The sequence below is a fragment of the Corythoichthys intestinalis genome, chromosome 19, assembly GCF_030265065.1.
Source record: "Corythoichthys intestinalis isolate RoL2023-P3 chromosome 19, ASM3026506v1, whole genome shotgun sequence".
In the NCBI taxonomy this organism is placed as follows: domain Eukaryota; kingdom Metazoa; phylum Chordata; class Actinopteri; order Syngnathiformes; family Syngnathidae; genus Corythoichthys; species Corythoichthys intestinalis.
In genome coordinates, this window is record NC_080413.1 from 857,363 (window position 1) to 876,649 (window position 19,287).

The 19,287-nt window shown below is 39.7% G+C and overlaps 1 protein-coding gene and 1 non-coding gene across 5 annotated transcripts; one reads left to right on the plus strand and one right to left on the minus strand.

Moving 5' to 3' along the window:
- The first annotated feature begins 546 nt into the window (after positions 1–546).
- Positions 547–17,802, plus strand: vash2 (vasohibin 2). 4 transcript variants are annotated; one of them, XM_057823647.1, is made up of 9 exons: positions 547–823; positions 1,909–2,288; positions 7,246–7,334; positions 7,414–7,470; positions 7,689–7,763; positions 9,473–9,710; positions 13,547–13,690; positions 14,223–14,350; positions 16,815–17,802. In XM_057823647.1, the coding sequence occupies exons 2-9, from the start codon at positions 1,977–1,979 to the stop codon at positions 16,882–16,884; spliced, it is 1,113 nt and encodes a 370-aa protein (XP_057679630.1). In that variant the 5' UTR covers positions 547–823; positions 1,909–1,976; the 3' UTR covers positions 16,885–17,802. The 4 variants fall into 4 exon arrangements, with proteins under 4 accessions (XP_057679630.1, XP_057679631.1, XP_057679632.1 ...); XM_057823648.1 differs by having other exon boundaries at positions 547–765; XM_057823649.1 differs by having other exon boundaries at positions 547–746.
- trnat-ugu (transfer RNA threonine (anticodon UGU)) lies at positions 8,236–8,308 on the minus strand. Its single transcript has one exon. It is a non-coding gene; the product is annotated as a tRNA-Thr (tRNA).
- Positions 17,803–19,287: the final 1,485 nt, after the last annotated feature.

The window sequence follows — 19,287 nt, forward strand, 5'->3', positions numbered from 1 at the left end:
AGCGCTGCTGCCGCGGGAACGCGCCTTGACGTGCATCGAACACGCACCTATGCACGTCAATTTAAAAGGTATTTTAAATTAACATTAAAAGTTCCGTACATTACCTACAATTGAATATTCCAATAATTGCTTACTATGGTAATGAAGCGTTCTTCAGCGACGGTACCGTGAGTCAATGAACTCGACATCCAGCAGAGGGCGCTGCAACCCTTACCAATGAGGGTGTAAGAAAAGCTGTGGTTTTGCAAAAAATAAATAGGTAAATAAATAAATTTTCATGCACGTCCATTCATACTTTCAGTAATTGAAACATGTAAAATTTCCCTTGTGTAGTTGTTGTTTTTTTTTTTGTAAAAATATATGAAAAAGGATTTAAATCAACAGTTGTGACTCGGCGCAACAACAGTATCATTTATATCCGTTGCCGATAGAACACGCCTAACGCCTCCGGAATAACCAATCAGAAAGACGGGTTTCTTTTGTCCCGCCCCTTATTGTTGGCGTGACCAATTGGAAGACAGCCAGCGCCACAAGATAGCTACTCGGAGTCAGCAACAGTCGCATCGTTTCTTCTCCTCTCCTCCCTGGCGCTGGTTGCTAATCATGTGAGCAAGCGGGACCTACGGCAACTTGACGCCGGGTTTGCGAACCGAATAGCCGGCAGCGAGAAGCGGATAGGCCGCCGGAAGGCTCACAAAAGCTCTTTTGCAACGTTTGGCGGGAAGGGAACAACGGGGAAAAAAGAGGCGAGTCAAGACGAGCCAGGTACTCAAGGCAAAAAAGAATTTCCAGCTGAGATTTTCAAAGTTAAATCAACACACAGGTGCAAACTTTGTTTTCTCGCAACGACACATTTTTGTAATGTGACTAAATATTTGTTACTAGTCTTCTCAGTCTTTAAATTGGCATTACGGTTGTCTTCGACAAGTCGTTGGTTATTTGTCAGCTACGATACTGTTACTCCTACAGCATCTAGCTTGGCTTTTCCGGTGAGAACGGCGGTTTTAGCGCGAGTTTGACAACAAGAGATGAAGTTGCAGAGGCTTATAAACGAGAAAAACAACTGTTTTCTCCATTTTCAAATGATCTTTTCTTTGACAACACTTTAAATGAGCATGTCATGATGGAAACGATCATCTTTTTAACGTGTTTTTCGTGACGAAGCGGTAGGTTGAGCAAGTTTCAAGTATTTATTCTCAAAAGAAGAAATGTTCATCGTTTTTGAAGTCATGCTACGATTTTTTTGCTCTCCTTACGAAGAAAGGCAGAAGTAACTTTTTATCAGAGTTGAGTGGACAGACGTAGACGTATGGTTGACTTTTGACGTCATCGTTACGGTGGCGTGTCAGAACGCTTGTCCCCTGACTCTATTTTTAGACGTTTTCCTCGTCTTTAAACTTGGTCGGAGGGGTCCAAATCGGTATGGTTTCATGACTTCGAAACCATGGCAAATGATCAGATTTCAGATTTGATGACTCAAAAGCCCGATAACTACATAGATTGCAAGATCTCAACGTTTTTAATGTTTTGACGGCGATAGACGTCCAGTCCAGTTTGGCTGTGCTAGCCCTCTGGTCAAATTGGGTTGGACGTCTATCGCCGTCAATGACAGCCAATAGTGAGAATTTTCACTTCCTCAGGGGCATAATTTATTCACTGCCAAGCCATACATCGGGTACTGCATTTATAGTAGCTAAATGCATTTAATTAAAAAAAAAACAAAAATCTACTCAAAAAATGTGTTGTTGTAGTGAGCATATTTTTTATTAACCTCAAATAGTAGTTTTACACAATTTTTAAGGTTATATTGATAAATAAGTTAAATTGTTTGGATTAAACTAAAGAAATATTTACTTAAAAACAAGAATTTTTGTGATGATTATGACTTTTCATTGTCATCCTGGCTAGGTCGGTCCCAGCGAGCATGCCGTCACCCCGTAGGTAGCTAGCGGGACCGTCCGCCCGCCTGGCCGGCGATGACCGGCCCCGACTCCCCGAGCCGGGCGTCCAAGCTGAGCCGGAAAGGACGCTCCAAAAGCTCCAGCGCCCACTGCCTTCTCCGGCGGGCCGCCCGGGAGGAGTCCAGCGAAGGCGGCGGTAGCAGCAGTCCCGACCGCCGGGAGGAAGAGGAAGAGCACAAGGACGGAGGCCTGCTCCTTTACGTCAACCGTGCCGGCTTCCCCATCCAGGCAGACACCTGGGAGAGGATGTGGGCCCACGTGGCTGCCGTCCACCCCGGCGGACAGGAGATGGTGGACGGGATACGTAATGCCGCCTACCTGCCCAAGGTCAGCTCGCTAAGATGGGCCTACTCATAAATCTTCTCATTCACTAACAAGAAATATTTACCGGTACATTTACCACCTTCATGCCTGAATTGACATTTAACAAATATCCAAAAAGCATTGGAGGAATACATAAGTACAGATAGTCCCCGGGTTACGAACTGCAGAGTAACCCTAATTTCCGCCTAAATCAGAATTAACCCTTTAAGTACACCTGTATACCCAACTATCCAAAAACATGTATCATATGTCATATTAATAAAATGAAGTAAACCATAAGATAGATAGATGGATCGGTAGATATTACTTCCCGCTGGTAACACTGATCACACCATTATTCTTCTTACAACTGACATTTAAGAGTTTGTCTCCGTCAAACTATGAACACACTATTAGAAAATAAAATCCAACAATGACATAAAAACAATATTGACCAAGAGCGTACAATAATGCTATAAAGTAAATTAGTAGAGACATACACTGCTGGCCAAAAGTATTGGCACCCCTGCAATTCTGTCAGATCATTCTCAATTTCTCCCAGAAAATGATTGCAATCACAAATGCTTTGGTAGTAATATCTTCATTATTTTGCTTGCAATGAAAAAACAAAAGAGAATGAGGAAAAAAATTAAATCATTATCATTTTACACAAAATTCCAATAATGGGGCGGACAAAACTATTGGCACCCTTTTAAAAATCATTCAAGTTGACTCAACCTTTGTCCCGTGTCCTTATGTGTACCACATTGAGCATGGAGAGAAGAAAGAAGACCAAAGAACTGTCTGAGGACTTGAAAAGCAAAATTGTGAGGAAGCATGGGCAATCTCAAGGCTACAAGTCCATCTCCAGAGACCTGAATGCTCCTTTGTCTACTGTGCACAGTGTCATCAATAAGTGTAAAGCTCACGGCGCTGTGGCTAACCTTGTTAGATGTGGATGGAAAAGAAAAATTGACGGGAGATTTCAACGAAAGATTGTCCGGATGGTGGATAAAGAACCTCGACTAACAAATAAGTTCAAGATGTCCCGCAGTGCGAGGGTACAACAGTGTCAAGCCGTACTATCCGTCGGCGTCTGAATGAAAAGGGACTCTATACCCAGGAAGACCCCACTTCTGACCCAGAGACATAAAAAAGCCAGGCTGGAGTTTGCCAAAACTTACAAGAGAAAGCCAAAAATCTCTGGTCGAAAAAAAGGCATCAACATAGAGTTTATAAGGGAAAAAAACGAGGGCTTCAAAGAAAAATATACGGTCCCCACTGTCAAACATGGCAGAGGATCCCTGATGTTTTGGGGTTGCTTTGCTGCCTCTGGCACTGGACTGACTGCTATGACGTTTGAAGACTACCAACAAATTTTGCAGCATAATGTAGGACCCAGTGTGAGGAAGCTGGGTCTCCCTCAGAGGTCATGGGTCTTCCAGCAGGACAATGACCTAAAACAGACTAGAAAATGGTTTGAGAGAAAGCACAGGAGACAGGCCAGCAATGAGTCCAGACCTGAATCCCATAGAACACCTGTGGAGAGATCTTTACATCTCAGAGACCTGGAGCAGTTGGCCAAAGAAGAATGGTCTAAAATTCCAGCAGAGCACTGTAAGAAACTCATTGATGGATAACCGGAAGCGGTTGTTCAGTTATTTTGTCTAAAGGTTGTGCTACCAAGTATTAGGCTGTGCTTTGGAGTTTTGTTTAAAATGATGATTTAATTTTGTTTCCCATTCTGTTTAGTGTTTTTCATTGCAAGCAAAATAAATGAAGATATTACTACCAAAGCATTTGTAAATGCAATCATTTCCTGGGAGAAATTGAGCATTATCTGACAGAATTGCAGGGGTCAGTCAATACTTTTGGCCAGCAGTGTATTTGTTGACAAACACGTACCTCAATGGCTGCACAATAATACAGTGGGAAATAAGGTCCAAATCTTGGCCAATTCAACAAGGAAAACGACAGCTATCAGTGGCACCAGTCCAGTGGTGAAAACGGACACTGCTTAATAAGCTAGCGGGCTAATAGCGAGCTAAGGAGTGGAGTGGAGGGGCATCACCAAGCCTGCGCCATTTACTGTTTCTCTATCTTCTTGACTGGTGTTCACACCCACTTCCAACAGAAAAAGCGCTGGTGTGACGTCAAACATGTTCGAGTGCAACAAAGGAAAGCAGACCGCACATACATACAGTATACTGAAGAAAAATGAAATGCCAAATATGCATAGCAATTACTGTAGATATCAACCATTTAGATAAGGATTCGACCTTATAAATGAAAAAATTAAATGACAAATAGTGTACTGTACTTACCATCAACGCTGAGAGGTGACGGATAAGACACTGTTACGTGAATTAAAAAAAAAAAAAAAAGAGACTGGAGAAAAAACTGGACGAGACACATGTCATAAAGTCAAAATGACATAAATCTGGTACGTCGTAACCCGGGGACTACCTGTACATTAAAATAATAATTCAAAAAATATATATATATAGAGAAAATTACATTGAAAAATATAGCTAAAAAAGTTTTAGTAGGGAAACATTTTTTTTTTTTTTTGCTGTCAAAAATGTTTCTATATTTTTTATCAGTACATTTTCAATTTCTTTTTTAGTGTTTAAAAAAATCTTATGTTTTTTTTTTCTTAATGTAAGATTTTTCAATTAGTTTTTTCAAATTGTTAGATTTCAAACTAGGTCTATGTACACCTAGCTTGGCTCAAAAGAAAACGCAAGAAGTCAATGTAGCTTTTTTGGAGGTTGCTAGCTGCTCCCCCAGTTACTGTAACGGCAACTCTCTTCATTCAGAAGAAAACAATAGGATGGGAGTGGCAGGAAAGCAACATAGAATAAAATACATATACTGCATGGCCCAGGACAAAGGAAATGCTGACTAGACACAAGTAATCCTATCTAACAATACTAAGGAAAGCATAAATGTTAATTGTATGCACAATAATTGCAACACAAATTATGTATTTTTATGGCTTCACTGGGTGTTTTCAATATCATTTTCCTTTTACTAACTACTACAACAGGTGACCTGGACTGGCAGTGAATAAGTTAAAAAAAGAAACGATATCCATAGACTTCATAATGATTGACAGGTCAGATTCCACCTTCACTGCGCAACGCCTTCAAGTTGGGAGCCGCCCTACAGTCTGCTTTAGTTATTCGCAGTCGGTCGCAGAGTCAACAAATGCAATGATCCAACTCCTGATTTAGGATTGGAAAAAGTACGAAAGTTGTACCGCATACAAACAGGAAGGATTGTCTCAGGAGTGATTTGTTCGAGGATTCAAGATCATTATTATATTTTTCGTACCATGCATGCATTTTGACACATTGTGGATAAAAATCAATGGGAAAAATTAACCGCTGCGGACTAGCATCATTCTTCGACATATTTACGTAAAGTAAATGCAAACTGCTCATTTTTTTTGCTTTTAGCCAAGAATCAAGACTCCTTTACGTCCATATCTATAAAGAATTCAGGGATTTAAGCATTTATTCACAAGAATTTTCAACGGAAAAAGCCATTGTGGCAGCCCCCTTATCACAACAAAGACTAGCATCTTACTTCGACATATTAACGTAAAATAAATGCTAACTTTTTTTTTTTGCTTTTAACCAAAAATCAAGACTCTTTTGTGTCCATATCTATAAATAATTCAGGGATTTACGCATTTATTCACAAGAATTTCCTCCGGAAAAGCTCTGTTTACATCAGGCAGCTGTTAGCTACATTTACTTACAGACTGGAATTGTACTTCGACATATTTACGTAAAATATATATATATATATATATATTTTTTTGCTTTTAGCCAAGAATCAAGACTATTTTACGTCCATATCTATAAAGAATTCAGGGATTTAAGCATTTATTCACAAGAATTTTCACCGGAAAAGCTCGGTTTACATAAGGCGGCCACCTCATTGAGTGAGAGACAAGCATCGTACTTTGACATATTTACGTGAATAAACGCTAACTGCACGTTTTTGTTTGCTCTTAACCAAGAAACAAGACTGTTTTATGTCCATATCTACAAAGAATTCAGGGATTTAAGCATTTATTCACAAGAATTTTCACCAGAAAAGCTCTTTTTACATCAGGCGGCAGCTACCTATTCACTAACAAGACTAGCATTGTACTTCGACATATTTACGTAAAATAAATGCTAACTGCATTTTATTTTTTTATTTTTTTTGCTTTTAGCCAAGAATCAAGACTATTTTACGTCCATTTCTATAAAGAATTCAGGGATTTAAGCATTTATTCACAAGAATTTTCACCAGAAAAGCTCTGTTTACATCAGGCGGCCGCTACCTATTCACTAACAAGACTAGCATTGTACTTCGACATATTCACGTAAAATAAATGCTAACTGCATGTTTTTTTTGCTTTTAACCAAGAATCAAGACAGTTTTACGTCCATATCTATAAAGAATTAAGGGATTTAAGCATTTATTCACAAGAATTTTCAACGAAAAAAGCTCTTTGTCTGTGATTCCTCTCGGTCAGCTTTGACTGCCTCGCTCCCCGTGTCCTGTCAATACATTATGAAGTCAATGCGATATTGTATGAATACATACGGAGCAAATATGACTCCTCATCCTGTAAATGATGTGCTTTGTGGCGGTGGCCTGAATGACACAAAGCAAATAATCCCTTCAATACAATCTGGGCACAGGATAATCTCTGTGGCCAACTGGACTTTTAATGGGGTCGCACACCACGTCTCTCTGTCTCCGTCCAACGGCGCTTCCTGTTTGTGCTACGGATTGAGGACTATTGACCCCTTTCGGGGTTTCCGGCAGACATCTTTTCAAAAGTGGTCATGAACTAGACTAGTTGACTGCCAGACTAGGCCACAGAGTATGTGTTGTGGTAGTTAGTAAAAGAAGGAAACCAATAAATTTCAACTCAAAGCCAAATGTGATGTGTGTTCTGTTCCCTATCCTTGGGCAGCATCATGTCCCGCCGCTGCCCAATTTCAAGCCCGCGATGTCCGTGCCGGACTGGCTGGTGGTGGTCCAGAATTTTATGAAGGCTCTGCAGTATCCTTTTTTTTTTTTGTTGGTGGCGACAAATGCGAGTGATGCCGCAAGAGTGGAAAAGCTTCTTAACTGCGGCCAGATACAACCACACGGGCACTCAGTTCTTTGAGATTAAGAAGAACCGGCCTCTTTTTGGGTTAGTCACATTTCCTATCATTGTTCATGGCGCACGTGTCACACTGTGCGACATCCGTTTTGGAACGTTGGCTGTCCTCATTGTTGTTTTCCTTTTATCGCCACCCAACATTGAGTACTGTTCGCCTGCTTGTTTTAAATTAATTGAATGGGGGGAAAAAAAAAAAAACTCCAAACGTCAAAATGGATGCCAACTGGGGGCACTTGAACTCTTTTCAGGTTGATGGAGACAGCGCGCGAGATGGTACGGGAGTCGCTGCCCATCAAATGTCTGGAAGCTGTCATCCTGGGAATGTATCCTTTTTTCGTTGCCTAGGAACAAGAGTCCCTTTAAAGTTGGCCGCTAGCGACACTTTGTTTTTCCCCAAAAGTTTTCCTTGGAATGGCCTGCCGTTATAGTTTTATAAATAGATATATTTTTCATTTCAACGCACGAGCTTTCATGTGAGATGAGTTCTTCCATTAAAATGATAGATGTGTGGCGTCCAATCATCCTGCTGCTAGTTTAAATGAGTACTACAGTAGTAAAGCTCAATCTGCTTGAAGTGGTAGGCTGTCAGCGAAAGAACGACTGCCAACCCTCCCAACGGACGTGTATTGAAGGTAAGCAGAAGGGTGATTGGACACAACATACCTTCAATGGTAGCCCATGAGTTAGTTAATAAATAATCTTTCATACTTTAGCGGTTATTTTCAGAGTCTTTCAGACTATTTGCGGTTATTTTTATAGTTGTTTAAATTGTAAAAAGAAAAAAAATTCAAGCGCAGGCCCCAGCGAGAATTGAACTCGCGACCCCTGGTTTACAAGACCAGTGCTCTAACCACTGAGCTATGAGGCCAGATGATGCGTTGTGTGTGAATAGCCTTAATTTGTATACACCATGCTTTTTATTTCTCGCTTCTGTTTACAAAGGATCTTCTACGCGAATAGACGTTGGCTAACGGCTGCCGTGTGACTGTCCTGTGACGAGTTGACTTCCTCCCTGGAGGTTTGATCATAAGCTAGCCATTCAGCAGCCACGACACGTTGTTTTGTAGTCTTCCTATCTTTAGACGTTCGCTACAAAAACGAAATGAACAGCGACGCCATTCAATATATGACGTCAATCGAACAAACGTGATCATATAAACGCGCGAGAGTTCCAACGTGGCGGTGAAAACAAACCTAATCGTTTTTTAGCATTCCCTGAGGTTGGTGAGTCTCTGTCGAACACTGTACTGCTCGACTATGTTTGTTCTTTTAGTCTTTTAACTTATTGACTGCATTGGACGAAGCAGATTTGCTGTAAATATAAGCAGTGTTTGTAAATAACTTACGGTGTGTGTTAATTTGAGAGTTCTTAAACGAAGCAAACATCAACAATTTTCCTATTGTCAAAACGGTTTAAATTTTATTTAAAAAATGAATTCCTTGGCTGCCATTGACTGTGCTTGACGTCCAATCTATTTGGATTAGGAAGGGACTGGCAGTACATTTTCCCCCCCTTACTAACTACCACAGCACATACCCTGTGAATACTTTACATATAATAGGACTGGCTATAAATAAGCAACTGAAAGATACTGTTACTTCTTTTTTTTCCCCGGAAATACTTTGGCGGAGAGACATCTGACATTTTATATGTGGAAGGCCTGGCCGCGCTCAAAACATTTACCTTTTTATTTGATTTTTTTTTTTTTTACGTCGAAAAAAATATATATAAAAGTACTGTTTTTCTTTTTAATAACAATAACAAAATATGAAAACTGCCATAGATGCCAAATCCATTTTGATTATTTTTTAAAAAAATATTTCAAACCGAAAAGAAGGAAGAAAAACACCTTTTCCTTTATTTAAACTCACTGGCTGTCGTTGACGGCGCTAGACATCCAGTCCATTTTGACGTCTGGCGCCGTCAATGGCACTCAAGCATTCAATGCAGGTATCTTCTCACAAGTTCGAAAATCAGACAAAAAAGGGCCGCAGTAAAGAGTTAGCAGGGATTCCTTAGCATGGGCGGCAGCTACCTAACCAACGGGCTGACGTCGCTGGAGCGTTTCCCCATCAGCTTCAAGACGCAATTCTCAGGCCACTGCTTCCACCACGTGGTCCTGGGCGTCTACTGGAACGGACGCTACGGTTCCCTGGGCATGAGCCGGCGCGCCGACCTGATGGACAAGCCGCTGGGCCACCGCACGCTGGGCGAGCTGGTGGCCGACTTTGAGAGCTCTTACAAGCGATACCAGCACAGCCTCAACAAGGTAGGTCCAGTTGACCTCCTGATTTTTTAAAACTTTGCTGCGAATGCTCATCTTTCAGCGCCATTTGACGGCGCGAGATGTCCAATCGATTTCCACCGGGAGGGGCGACCTAACTCATGTTTTCTTTTTTACCATTTCTCAAAATAAGACATTAAAACCCATGTAGATAGTTAATAGAATATATATCTATTAATCCAAAACAAGAAATTAAAACCCATGTAGATAGTTAATAGAATATATATTTATATATTAATCCAAAACAAATTACATAAGGTTTCAGAAATAAAGTTATTCTAATATCCTCAAAAGTACGCCTTATAATCCAATGTGCCTTATAAATGGATCAATATTAGTTAATCATGGCATGACGTTTCCTTTATGCGCAGCTCAGGCAAGTAGATGTGTAACCAAACCACTGCTACTTCTACTGCACCTTATAATGTAGTGTGCCCTATATATGAAAAGTTTTAAAATAGGCCATTCATTGCAGGCATACCTTAAACTCTGATGCACCTTTGAGTGCAGAACATACATCAATAAAATACACAATTTTCAAAATACATATGATTTGATATATGATACAATTAGAGACCACAAAGCATCTCTTGTTAAAAGAAAAAAAAAAAAAGCATGGAGGCTGCTTTGTCCCAAAATGTCACACATTTAACACAATCGCTTCTCATTTACAGGAATTTTCAGACGAAGCTGCAGCTGTCCTCACTGTATTATGGGGAATTTCCACCAAAAGAGATTAACCAGTAACACTTTATTTGACAGTGGCATCATAAGACCTATGGCTCAACTCATGCCGCTAGATAAAAAACAATAATACCTGACTGCTGCCGACAGCCGCTACAAACTACCCCACCTAATGCTACGGTAGATATTGCATGTATAAAGATCTCGATGCGAAATTACAGACTTGGCGGCGTTAGCAGCACATGTATAGAAAACTAGTTAGTGAGTAAACAGCCGCCATCTTAAAGCAGTAGACTTTCCTGGAAGGCTGTTGTAGCGAACCTTCCAAGCAAACCTAATTAATTTTTTTATCTAAAATACTCCTAAATTGGCAAAATCTTGACTTGAATCTTGAACTTTGACACGTCGAAAGTAGACAGAAGGGAAATTATGGAATAACGGGAGCAATTTTACCAACTTTAACGGTTAATTCACAACATTGTATTAATTGGATGTAGTTTAAAGCTGCTGATACAGAATGGGGACTTGAGTATTTTATTTAATGTTTTGAACTGTTAACTTGATACTGAAAGTCGTTTATTTAAGCCTGAGAGGATTTTTGTACAACTTTTGTAACTAATGTACGAAACCTTACAAGCAGCTAATAGCTCGGGGGGGTGCGTCAATAATCGATTCATAATTGAATCGTAATCGAACTGTGAGGTGCCCAAAGATTTCCTCTACCTCTATAAATGACAATCAGAATTCATGTTCTGTACTCATGATTTCTTCAGTTACTGTTCCAGTTTCATTAAATGCTAGTAATGGTATTTGGTAACATTTTATTTGACAGTGGTGCCATATAACTGTCATAAGAACATCATAAATATCACATGACACTGCCACGAGCATTAATCAATGCTTAAAGTTATAACAGATATCATTTTGTGTCATCAGACAAATGATCTCACTTTTGAATGGATATAAAAGATCCGAGCTGGACATAAATGGGAGTTAGTGATATAATTTGCCGGATGACAATTAATGACATCTTTGTCATATCTATTCACTAATACCCATGATGGTGTCATGTCATAATTATGATGGTCTTAAGTCAGGGGTCGGCAACCCAAAATGTTGAAAGAGGCATATTCGGCCAAAATATATAAAAAAAAATTTTAAAAAAATTAAACATGTCTGGAGCTGCAAAAAATTAAAAACCTTATAAAATATTAATTATAATGAATGCAACACATGTTGCACCACGTGACTACTTGTTGTTGTCTGATACTGCCTCAAGTTTAACTTCATAAATGAATTATGTGTAATTGCTTTGATAAAATTATAGAAATGCAATAAAGAAATCTTGATGTCATTTGTATTTTGAAGATTCGAAAACAACAACAAAATAGAATGTGCACAACGTGCCCCTTTTCTGGCAACAAACACAGTGCAACGAAATGCAGCCTGCATTTATAAAAAATAAAACGGCACCTTTTTGAAAAGAAGAGTATAATCGGAATTCACGTACCTGCATAAAAGCGATCACATCACAAGACTCATCACAGATTATGCTGCCGCTGAATCAATGTCCTTGATTGGGTGATTGGTGAAGTTGCCTGCCATTTTTATGGCCCTTTCCTTCACTGTCTTAGTGCAAAAAGCATGTATTTGATTTTCTGTATTATCTCGGTTTTGTTTTTGAAGTCTGCAAATAGGTGTTCTGATATGTTGATGAATGACACCTTCATTTACCAGTCACCATCTGTGAACAGTTTTCCACGCTTTATTATCTCCCGGGTTGCAGCAAAACTTGCAGCAGTTGTGGAGTTTGGAGATGCAATACACTTTTTAAATCTATTTTTGTACTCTTCTCATTTCTCCAGAAGTAATGCAATCGCACTTACTGGCTACTCGGCTGCAAAAGTAGTATGCCTTCCCTGCAAATGTCTTTCTAAATGACTCCCTCTGTGATTTGAAAACTTCTTGCTACAGAGCAAACATTCAGAAAATCCTTCCGCATTGGCATTCGGCCCAACGAACGTTGAATCCTCTATTCTCAGTTTTTTTTCTCTTTTCCTCTTAAAGATTGTTTGTGTAATGTTTGTCCTCCTACAGGAACCATGTTCAAACAAAAAAATATATTCCCCTCCCCCATCTTTTTTCCATTTTCAAACATTTTTGAAATGCTCCAGGGAGCCACTAGGGCAGCGCTAAAGAGCCACATGCGGCCCTGAAAACACGGGTTGCCGATCCCCGGTCTACGTGTTACCCATGAATGAATGAAATGAAAGCCACACTGCACTATAAGCACTGGATTCCAAATGAGGGGAAAAAAAGAAGTGGCTTATAGTCCGAAAATTACGGTAAAGAGTACCGGTGCACCATAATTATTGGTCCGATAATAGGAATTATGACATCATCCTGATAAATCCAATAACATTTATAATGGGACTGATAATATATACTGTTCTGGCTTAGCACTTTACACACTAGTATGGGAAATCAGTTGACCATTTGCGGGCATTGCTCCCACCTGCTGGTCAGAATAATTCAACGCACCTATTTTTTGTTACAGTAGTTTGGTTCAATCACTTACACATTGCAGTGTCTTGCGGTAGCATTGACAGTCGTGAATGCTTTCTGTTACGTTTCCGCCTCGGAAATATATGTAAGTATTTTATGTTTACTATTACATATGGATGTGCAAAATATGTTTACTTCTGTGGTGAAGGGTCATATGTACAGAACTTCATAAGTCGTGTTATAGAAGCCAGCCAGTGCTTTAGTAGCTCAAGCTAGTATGCTATGCTATACATGTAATAGTTGTGTATACAAGTGTATTGTGCAGTTTGTTGTATATTGAGTATTGAATATGTATTTTTCCTTTGTACTTTCACAATATTAAGACGAGTGTCTTCCCATAGAAGCAAGAAAAGACCAAGCCTTGTGGTTTATGGAAGTGCATTCATTCTTAGCTGGCTGTCAGGCAGTGCAGAAGTGAAACGCACATAGGTATCGGCTTTGAGGAGCAGGAAGTTATCGATATCGGTTTCAAAAAATGGATATCGTGCACCCTAAAGAGTTTCCATTGACTTAAGTGCCGTGCATTTAGACATCCAGCTTGATCGTATCCCTCCCTCCGTCTGCCCGTCCAGGTGAAGATTGGCCTGTACGTGCCTCACGACCCTCACGTGTGCCAGCCCGTGGAGTGGAAGTACCTGGTGCTGAACGCCGCCAAGATGGCCGCGCCCGAGATCAAGCGGCAGCTGGAAAAACACGGCCGAGACATGAGGATGAAGGTGCGCCCCGTCGTCTCAGTTGCCGCCCTCCCCGCCCGACACACATTTTTTTTGGGGTTATAAATAGACCCGAGGGCTTAGTCGTCAGCTGTGTTGGTCACAATCACAAGTTACACTCTTGACAAAGATGACTTTTTCCCATTTATAGCCCACAAATGTCCTTTTGTATCTATATGTATAAATGCATTGGTATTTCTAACACTGAAACTAAGGAAACACAACAACCTCTATCTAACACCTTAAGTTGTGTTTTATAAATCGCCTGCCATGGATGAAACAAATTATTTTTTAAATAAAAAAAACCAAACGGTTTTCTCCCATTTATTTAAACAATAGAAAGGTTAGAAAAAACACTAAATATTTTCCTTTTTGTGATATTTTGAAAGAGAAAGGAGTATAATACATTTTCATTATTTTTCCAAATGATCTCATTGTCTGCCATGGATGGCGCTAGACGTCCAATCCATTTGAAATGGGAGGGAGCGTTCTTGATAAAATGTTAGCGCCAACTGACTTTCGGTGTCATTTTTAGATCTTGAAATCGTCCAGCGCTCAGTCACCCATCAAGGAGCGAAGCCGCGGAAAATCGCTGTCGCCTCGCCGCCACCGACGGCAGGGTAGTAGCCCGCAGCGACGGTTTGGCCGACGCAGAGACAAGTCGTGAGTACCTCCTTTTGTGCGTGCCTGTCTAATACGCGTCGACGAAACCCGAGCCGACCGGAACGACAGCTGCCCGCCCGGGGCCGAATTAGTGACGACGTGGCACCTCTCGCCATGCGTGACCCTGCCATAGAGCATTTGTTTCAGACACCGTTAACTCACAGCTTGCCATTGATGAAGATGGACGTTTCAAATACCTGCGAATTTTTTGCTTTTATTTAGGGCTGTCAAACGATTACAATTTTTAATCCAGTTAATCACAGCTTAAAAATTAATTAATCGCAATTCAAACCAACTATAAAATACACCATATTTTTCTGTAAATTACAACATAGTGTACATAAGTACTGTATTTGTTTATTTTAACAACAAATCAACAAGATAGCATTAACATTATTAACATTCTCTTCTAGCGATCCATGGATAGAAAGACTTGTAGTTCTTAAAAGATAAATGTTAGTACAAGTTATAGAAATTTGATATATTAAAACTAGGGCTGTCAAAGTTATCGCGTTAACGGGCGTCAATTTTTTTTAATTAATCACGTTAAAATATTTGACGCAATTAACGCAAATGCCCCGCTCAGACAGATTTAAATGACAGTACAGTGAAATGCTTGTTAATTGTGTTTTATGGAGTTTTGCCGCCCTTTGCTGGCGCTTGGGTGCGACTGATTTTATAGGCTTCAGCACCCATGAGCATTGTGTAAGTAATTATTGACATCAACAATGGCCTGCTACTAGTTTATGTTTTGACTGAAAATTTTACAAATTTTATTAAAACAAAAACATTAAGAGGGGTTTTAATATAAAATTTCTATAACTTGTTCTAACATTTTTCTTTTAAGAACTACAAGTCTGTCTATCCATGGATCGCTTTAACAGAATGTTAATATTGTTAATGCCATCTTGTTGATTTATTGTTATAATAAATAAATACAGTCCTTATGTACCATATTTTGAATGTATATATCCATCTTGTGTCTCATCTTTCCATTCCAACAATAATTTACAGAAAAATATGGCATATTTTATAGATGGTTTGAATTGCGATTAATTAATTTTTAAGCTGTAATTAACTCGATAAAAATTCTAATCGTCTGACATTCCTAATTAAAACCCCTCTTAATGTTTTCATTTTATTAAAATTTGTAAAATTTTCAATCAAAAAATAAACTAGTAGCTCGCCATTGTTGATGTCAATAATTACACCTAACCTAACCTAACCCATAAAATTGGACCCAAGCGCCAGCAGAGGGCGCCAAACACCAAAAAGCAAGTAACAAGCGGAGATTACTGGACTGTCTCAGAAAATTAGAATACACAATATTCTAGTTTTTTGAGACAGTCCTGTGTATATATACAGGACTGTCTCACACAATATTCTAATTTTTTGAGACAGTCCTGTGTGTATATATACAGGACTGTCTCAGGAAATTAGAATACACAATATTCTAATTTCCTGACTGTCTCAGGAAATTAGAATATTGTGTATTCTAATTTTCTGAGACAGTCCTGTATATATACACACAGGACTGTCTCAAAAAATTAGAATATTGTGTATTCTAATTTTCTGAGACAGTCCAGTACACTGTACTGTCATTTCAATCTGTTTTGAGCAGGGCATGTGCATTAATTGCGTCAAATATTTTAACGTGATTAATTTGAAAAATTAATTACTGCCCGTTATTGCGATAATTTTGACAGCCCTAGTTTAAATGGGTGTACTTGATCTTAATATATACTGTATTCTCACTGTGTTGTTGTAAATTGGTTAAAAAAAAAAGGGGGGGGGGGCAATAATATCGCATACTGCAATAATTTATGAGATAAATTATCGCACACTAAAATTTGTTATCGCGACAGGCCTAACAACTAGTAGTCATAATTAATAGAAACCTAGCCCTTCGCAGGGCTATCGTTACGTTAGCAAGGCACAGTAACATTAATCTTTATTTATTTGCGCTACATTAACTTAATTTTACTTGACCTGAGTATCGCTCCTCCACTCTCGGACTAAACAAGGTGCCTTCGGTGGAGCTGAAGACACGCTGTAGATGTACGTGAGACAGTGTTTGCCTTGTGTCCAGTTTGAAATGCTACCACTTTTCTGCTTTTTCTTGATGCCTTTCTATTGGCCTATTTTCATGCATTGTTGAAATCAAATATCTTCTTCCTGTACGCACGTGATGTCAGCGCGTTGTGCCAGAAAAGTAATCCGGGCAAATGTCATGCTTAGAGCTGGCAAAATTAAACGATTCCCCAAGACGGAGAAAATTCCTCGATCAATTTTTTAAATCGAGTTACCCGAATTATTGGAGTAATTGTTTCATCTGTAGTCAGGCCGCATCATTACTTTTAACTCATGGGAAAATAGACATCCAATCCATTTGGACGGAGAGGGAGAGGCGATTGAACGTTCACTTCCTTCCCAAAAGTTGAAAGTTTTTTGTTTTTTTTTGCAGGCCAGCGCACGTGGAGAGCAAATCTCCGCAACTAAGCACGCCCACTGACGGCTATCAGATTCGAATCTGACCGACGTCTGTACGCGGTGCCACTTCGTCGGGTTCTGGACTCGGATTCAAAAAGTGAGATTTCTCCCGTTTCCGAAGATGTAGGCCGCCATCGACGGTGACCGACGAACCAAAGTTGCTTTACAAATTGGCTGTTTTTCCACGGAGCACACATAACTTTGGCACGACGGCACTTATGACACTCAAAACGTAGGAAACGCGTTCCGGATCGACTTGAATCCAATCTGTTTGCACTGGGAGAGCGCTGGCATTGAGTCTCAAATTGGCATATTTTCCCATCGAGTTTGGTCAAGCGACCTCACCGCGTGCTACTTTTACCATATCGGCTGCCTTTGACAGCGATAGATGTCCCATTTGGACCGGAAGTCTGTCGCCGTCAACGGCTCTGAAACAGAATGAAGTTGTCTATTGCAGCGAATAATATCAAGACTGGAAAATAGCGCCAAAAGTGAGCTGGATTTTTAGATGAAAACAAATCTTATTTGTAGCTCTTCTTTCAATCTTTTAAGCACCACGATGTAGAGAATCATTTTCTAACCGCTGCCATTTGCCTGCATCCGTGGATTTTTACAGCGGCCTTTCATTTGTGGGCAGTTTGTTTGACGGTGATTTTCAAAACAAGTTTTTGACTTGAATGTTTTCTCCCTCGGTGTTGGAGAGTGCTGTAAAAGTGGCTTGTTCCAAACGCAAATGTGAACAGAATGTTTTTGTTGTGAACCGGAACAAAAAAGTGTGCAGTGTGACCTCTGACCCCCCCACCCACCTGAATTGTTGTGATGTCAACAGACTTGCTGTGACAACCGTGCACGTCTTCTTTATAAACAATAAACTGGATGTTTTTATTTTATATATAAGCACAAAATTGAACTGTCTTTGGAACACTATACAAACAATTAAAATTGTAGGTCTTTTTAAACTCCTTACTATCCATGTTTTTTTTTTTTTAATGCCTTACTATACATGGTCATTTTTGGAGGGAAAAAAAACTGCATTATTATACATTGGTCATTATCTTAGTTAAAAATTTGCCTTACCGTACTTTTTTTTTTTTTTTTTTCTTGAATGGAAAATGTTTACCTCCCCGAAAAAAAAGATGTAGAGAGCTTGAAGGCAGAAGACGAAGGATGCTTCTTGATCACAGGTGGTGTGACAGTTGATAATCTGCTTTAGCGCCCGCCGTGAGCGACTAGAGCAGATTTGCAGAAATAATCCTTCATATTTCAAACGTGTGCACTTGAGAGATCGAGCGGGCAGGGGGGGCGTTCACAGATTAGGACCGCATGCGTTTGATGCTCAAAATCCTTCAACGCTGCACGTCTCCATCTAAAGACGTACAGTATTTTTCCAACACACGTCTCACTTTGAATATTGCTGCAAACTTCATTTATGATGAACTAAAGTACTAGTAACCGTTGTCCCCACGTAAAAAAAAAAAAAACAAGAAAAAAAACGTAAACCAATATATGAAATCTAAACACTTTTTGTGTTGAAATAACAAAATACTGTAGTTTTCAGACTATTAGCCGCTACTTTTTTCCCCTTCATTTTGAATTCTGCGGCTTATTTGTGTTAATTAGTAACAATATTTGGTTTTATATTGAACTGTTCGATACGCCCTCTTCAATTCAATATGCAAAAACGTACAACAAAGTCCGCTGATAAATTGTTGCTGACTTGGCTCGCTTCAACTACAGACAGGTTAAGACTGTGGGTCACAGATAGCTACCTCAGAGTTACATGACGAACCATGAGTGGCAAATTAACAGCGCTGTACTTCAAACTCATCCTGTTTATTAACGTCGATTGTCATATGCCGGTCTTGTGCAGTCATGAGCAGACGTGACTTCTGTGGCGTTAATTTTTTTTAATGCTCCGAGCCTCCGACAACACTCGCGCACACACACTAGATATCATCAAATAGCAGTCTATATGTGCTACGTTAGTCCCCCCCCCCCCAAGTCCCATGCCATTGGCTCCGTGATCCTAGAGTGATCATGGGACATGTAGGCCATATACCAAATCTATGTATTAAAAACCGCCATGACTGAACGGAAGTTAAGCGGGGCAAATAAATCCATACCAGTGACTATAGATAATGCTGCAAATATTGTTAATTCAGTACGTGACCCAAATGGATTCGGACCCCAAATTGGATGTTTTGCTCATGTGGTAAACCTAGCTGCTAAGAGAGCTGTAGCAATCAACAGTGTGCCCCGCCTCACTTTACGGTGAAGATTGTTCTCAACGCTTTTATAAAAAATTTCTTCAGATCATTAAGAAGTAAGCAGGAATAATAATATTACTCACTCAAATGCATGTTTAAACATCGGGGGAAAAAATAACACTTGTATTTTTTGTTTGAGAGCATTAAATGTATTTAATCAAATCACAAATCGGGTCCCTC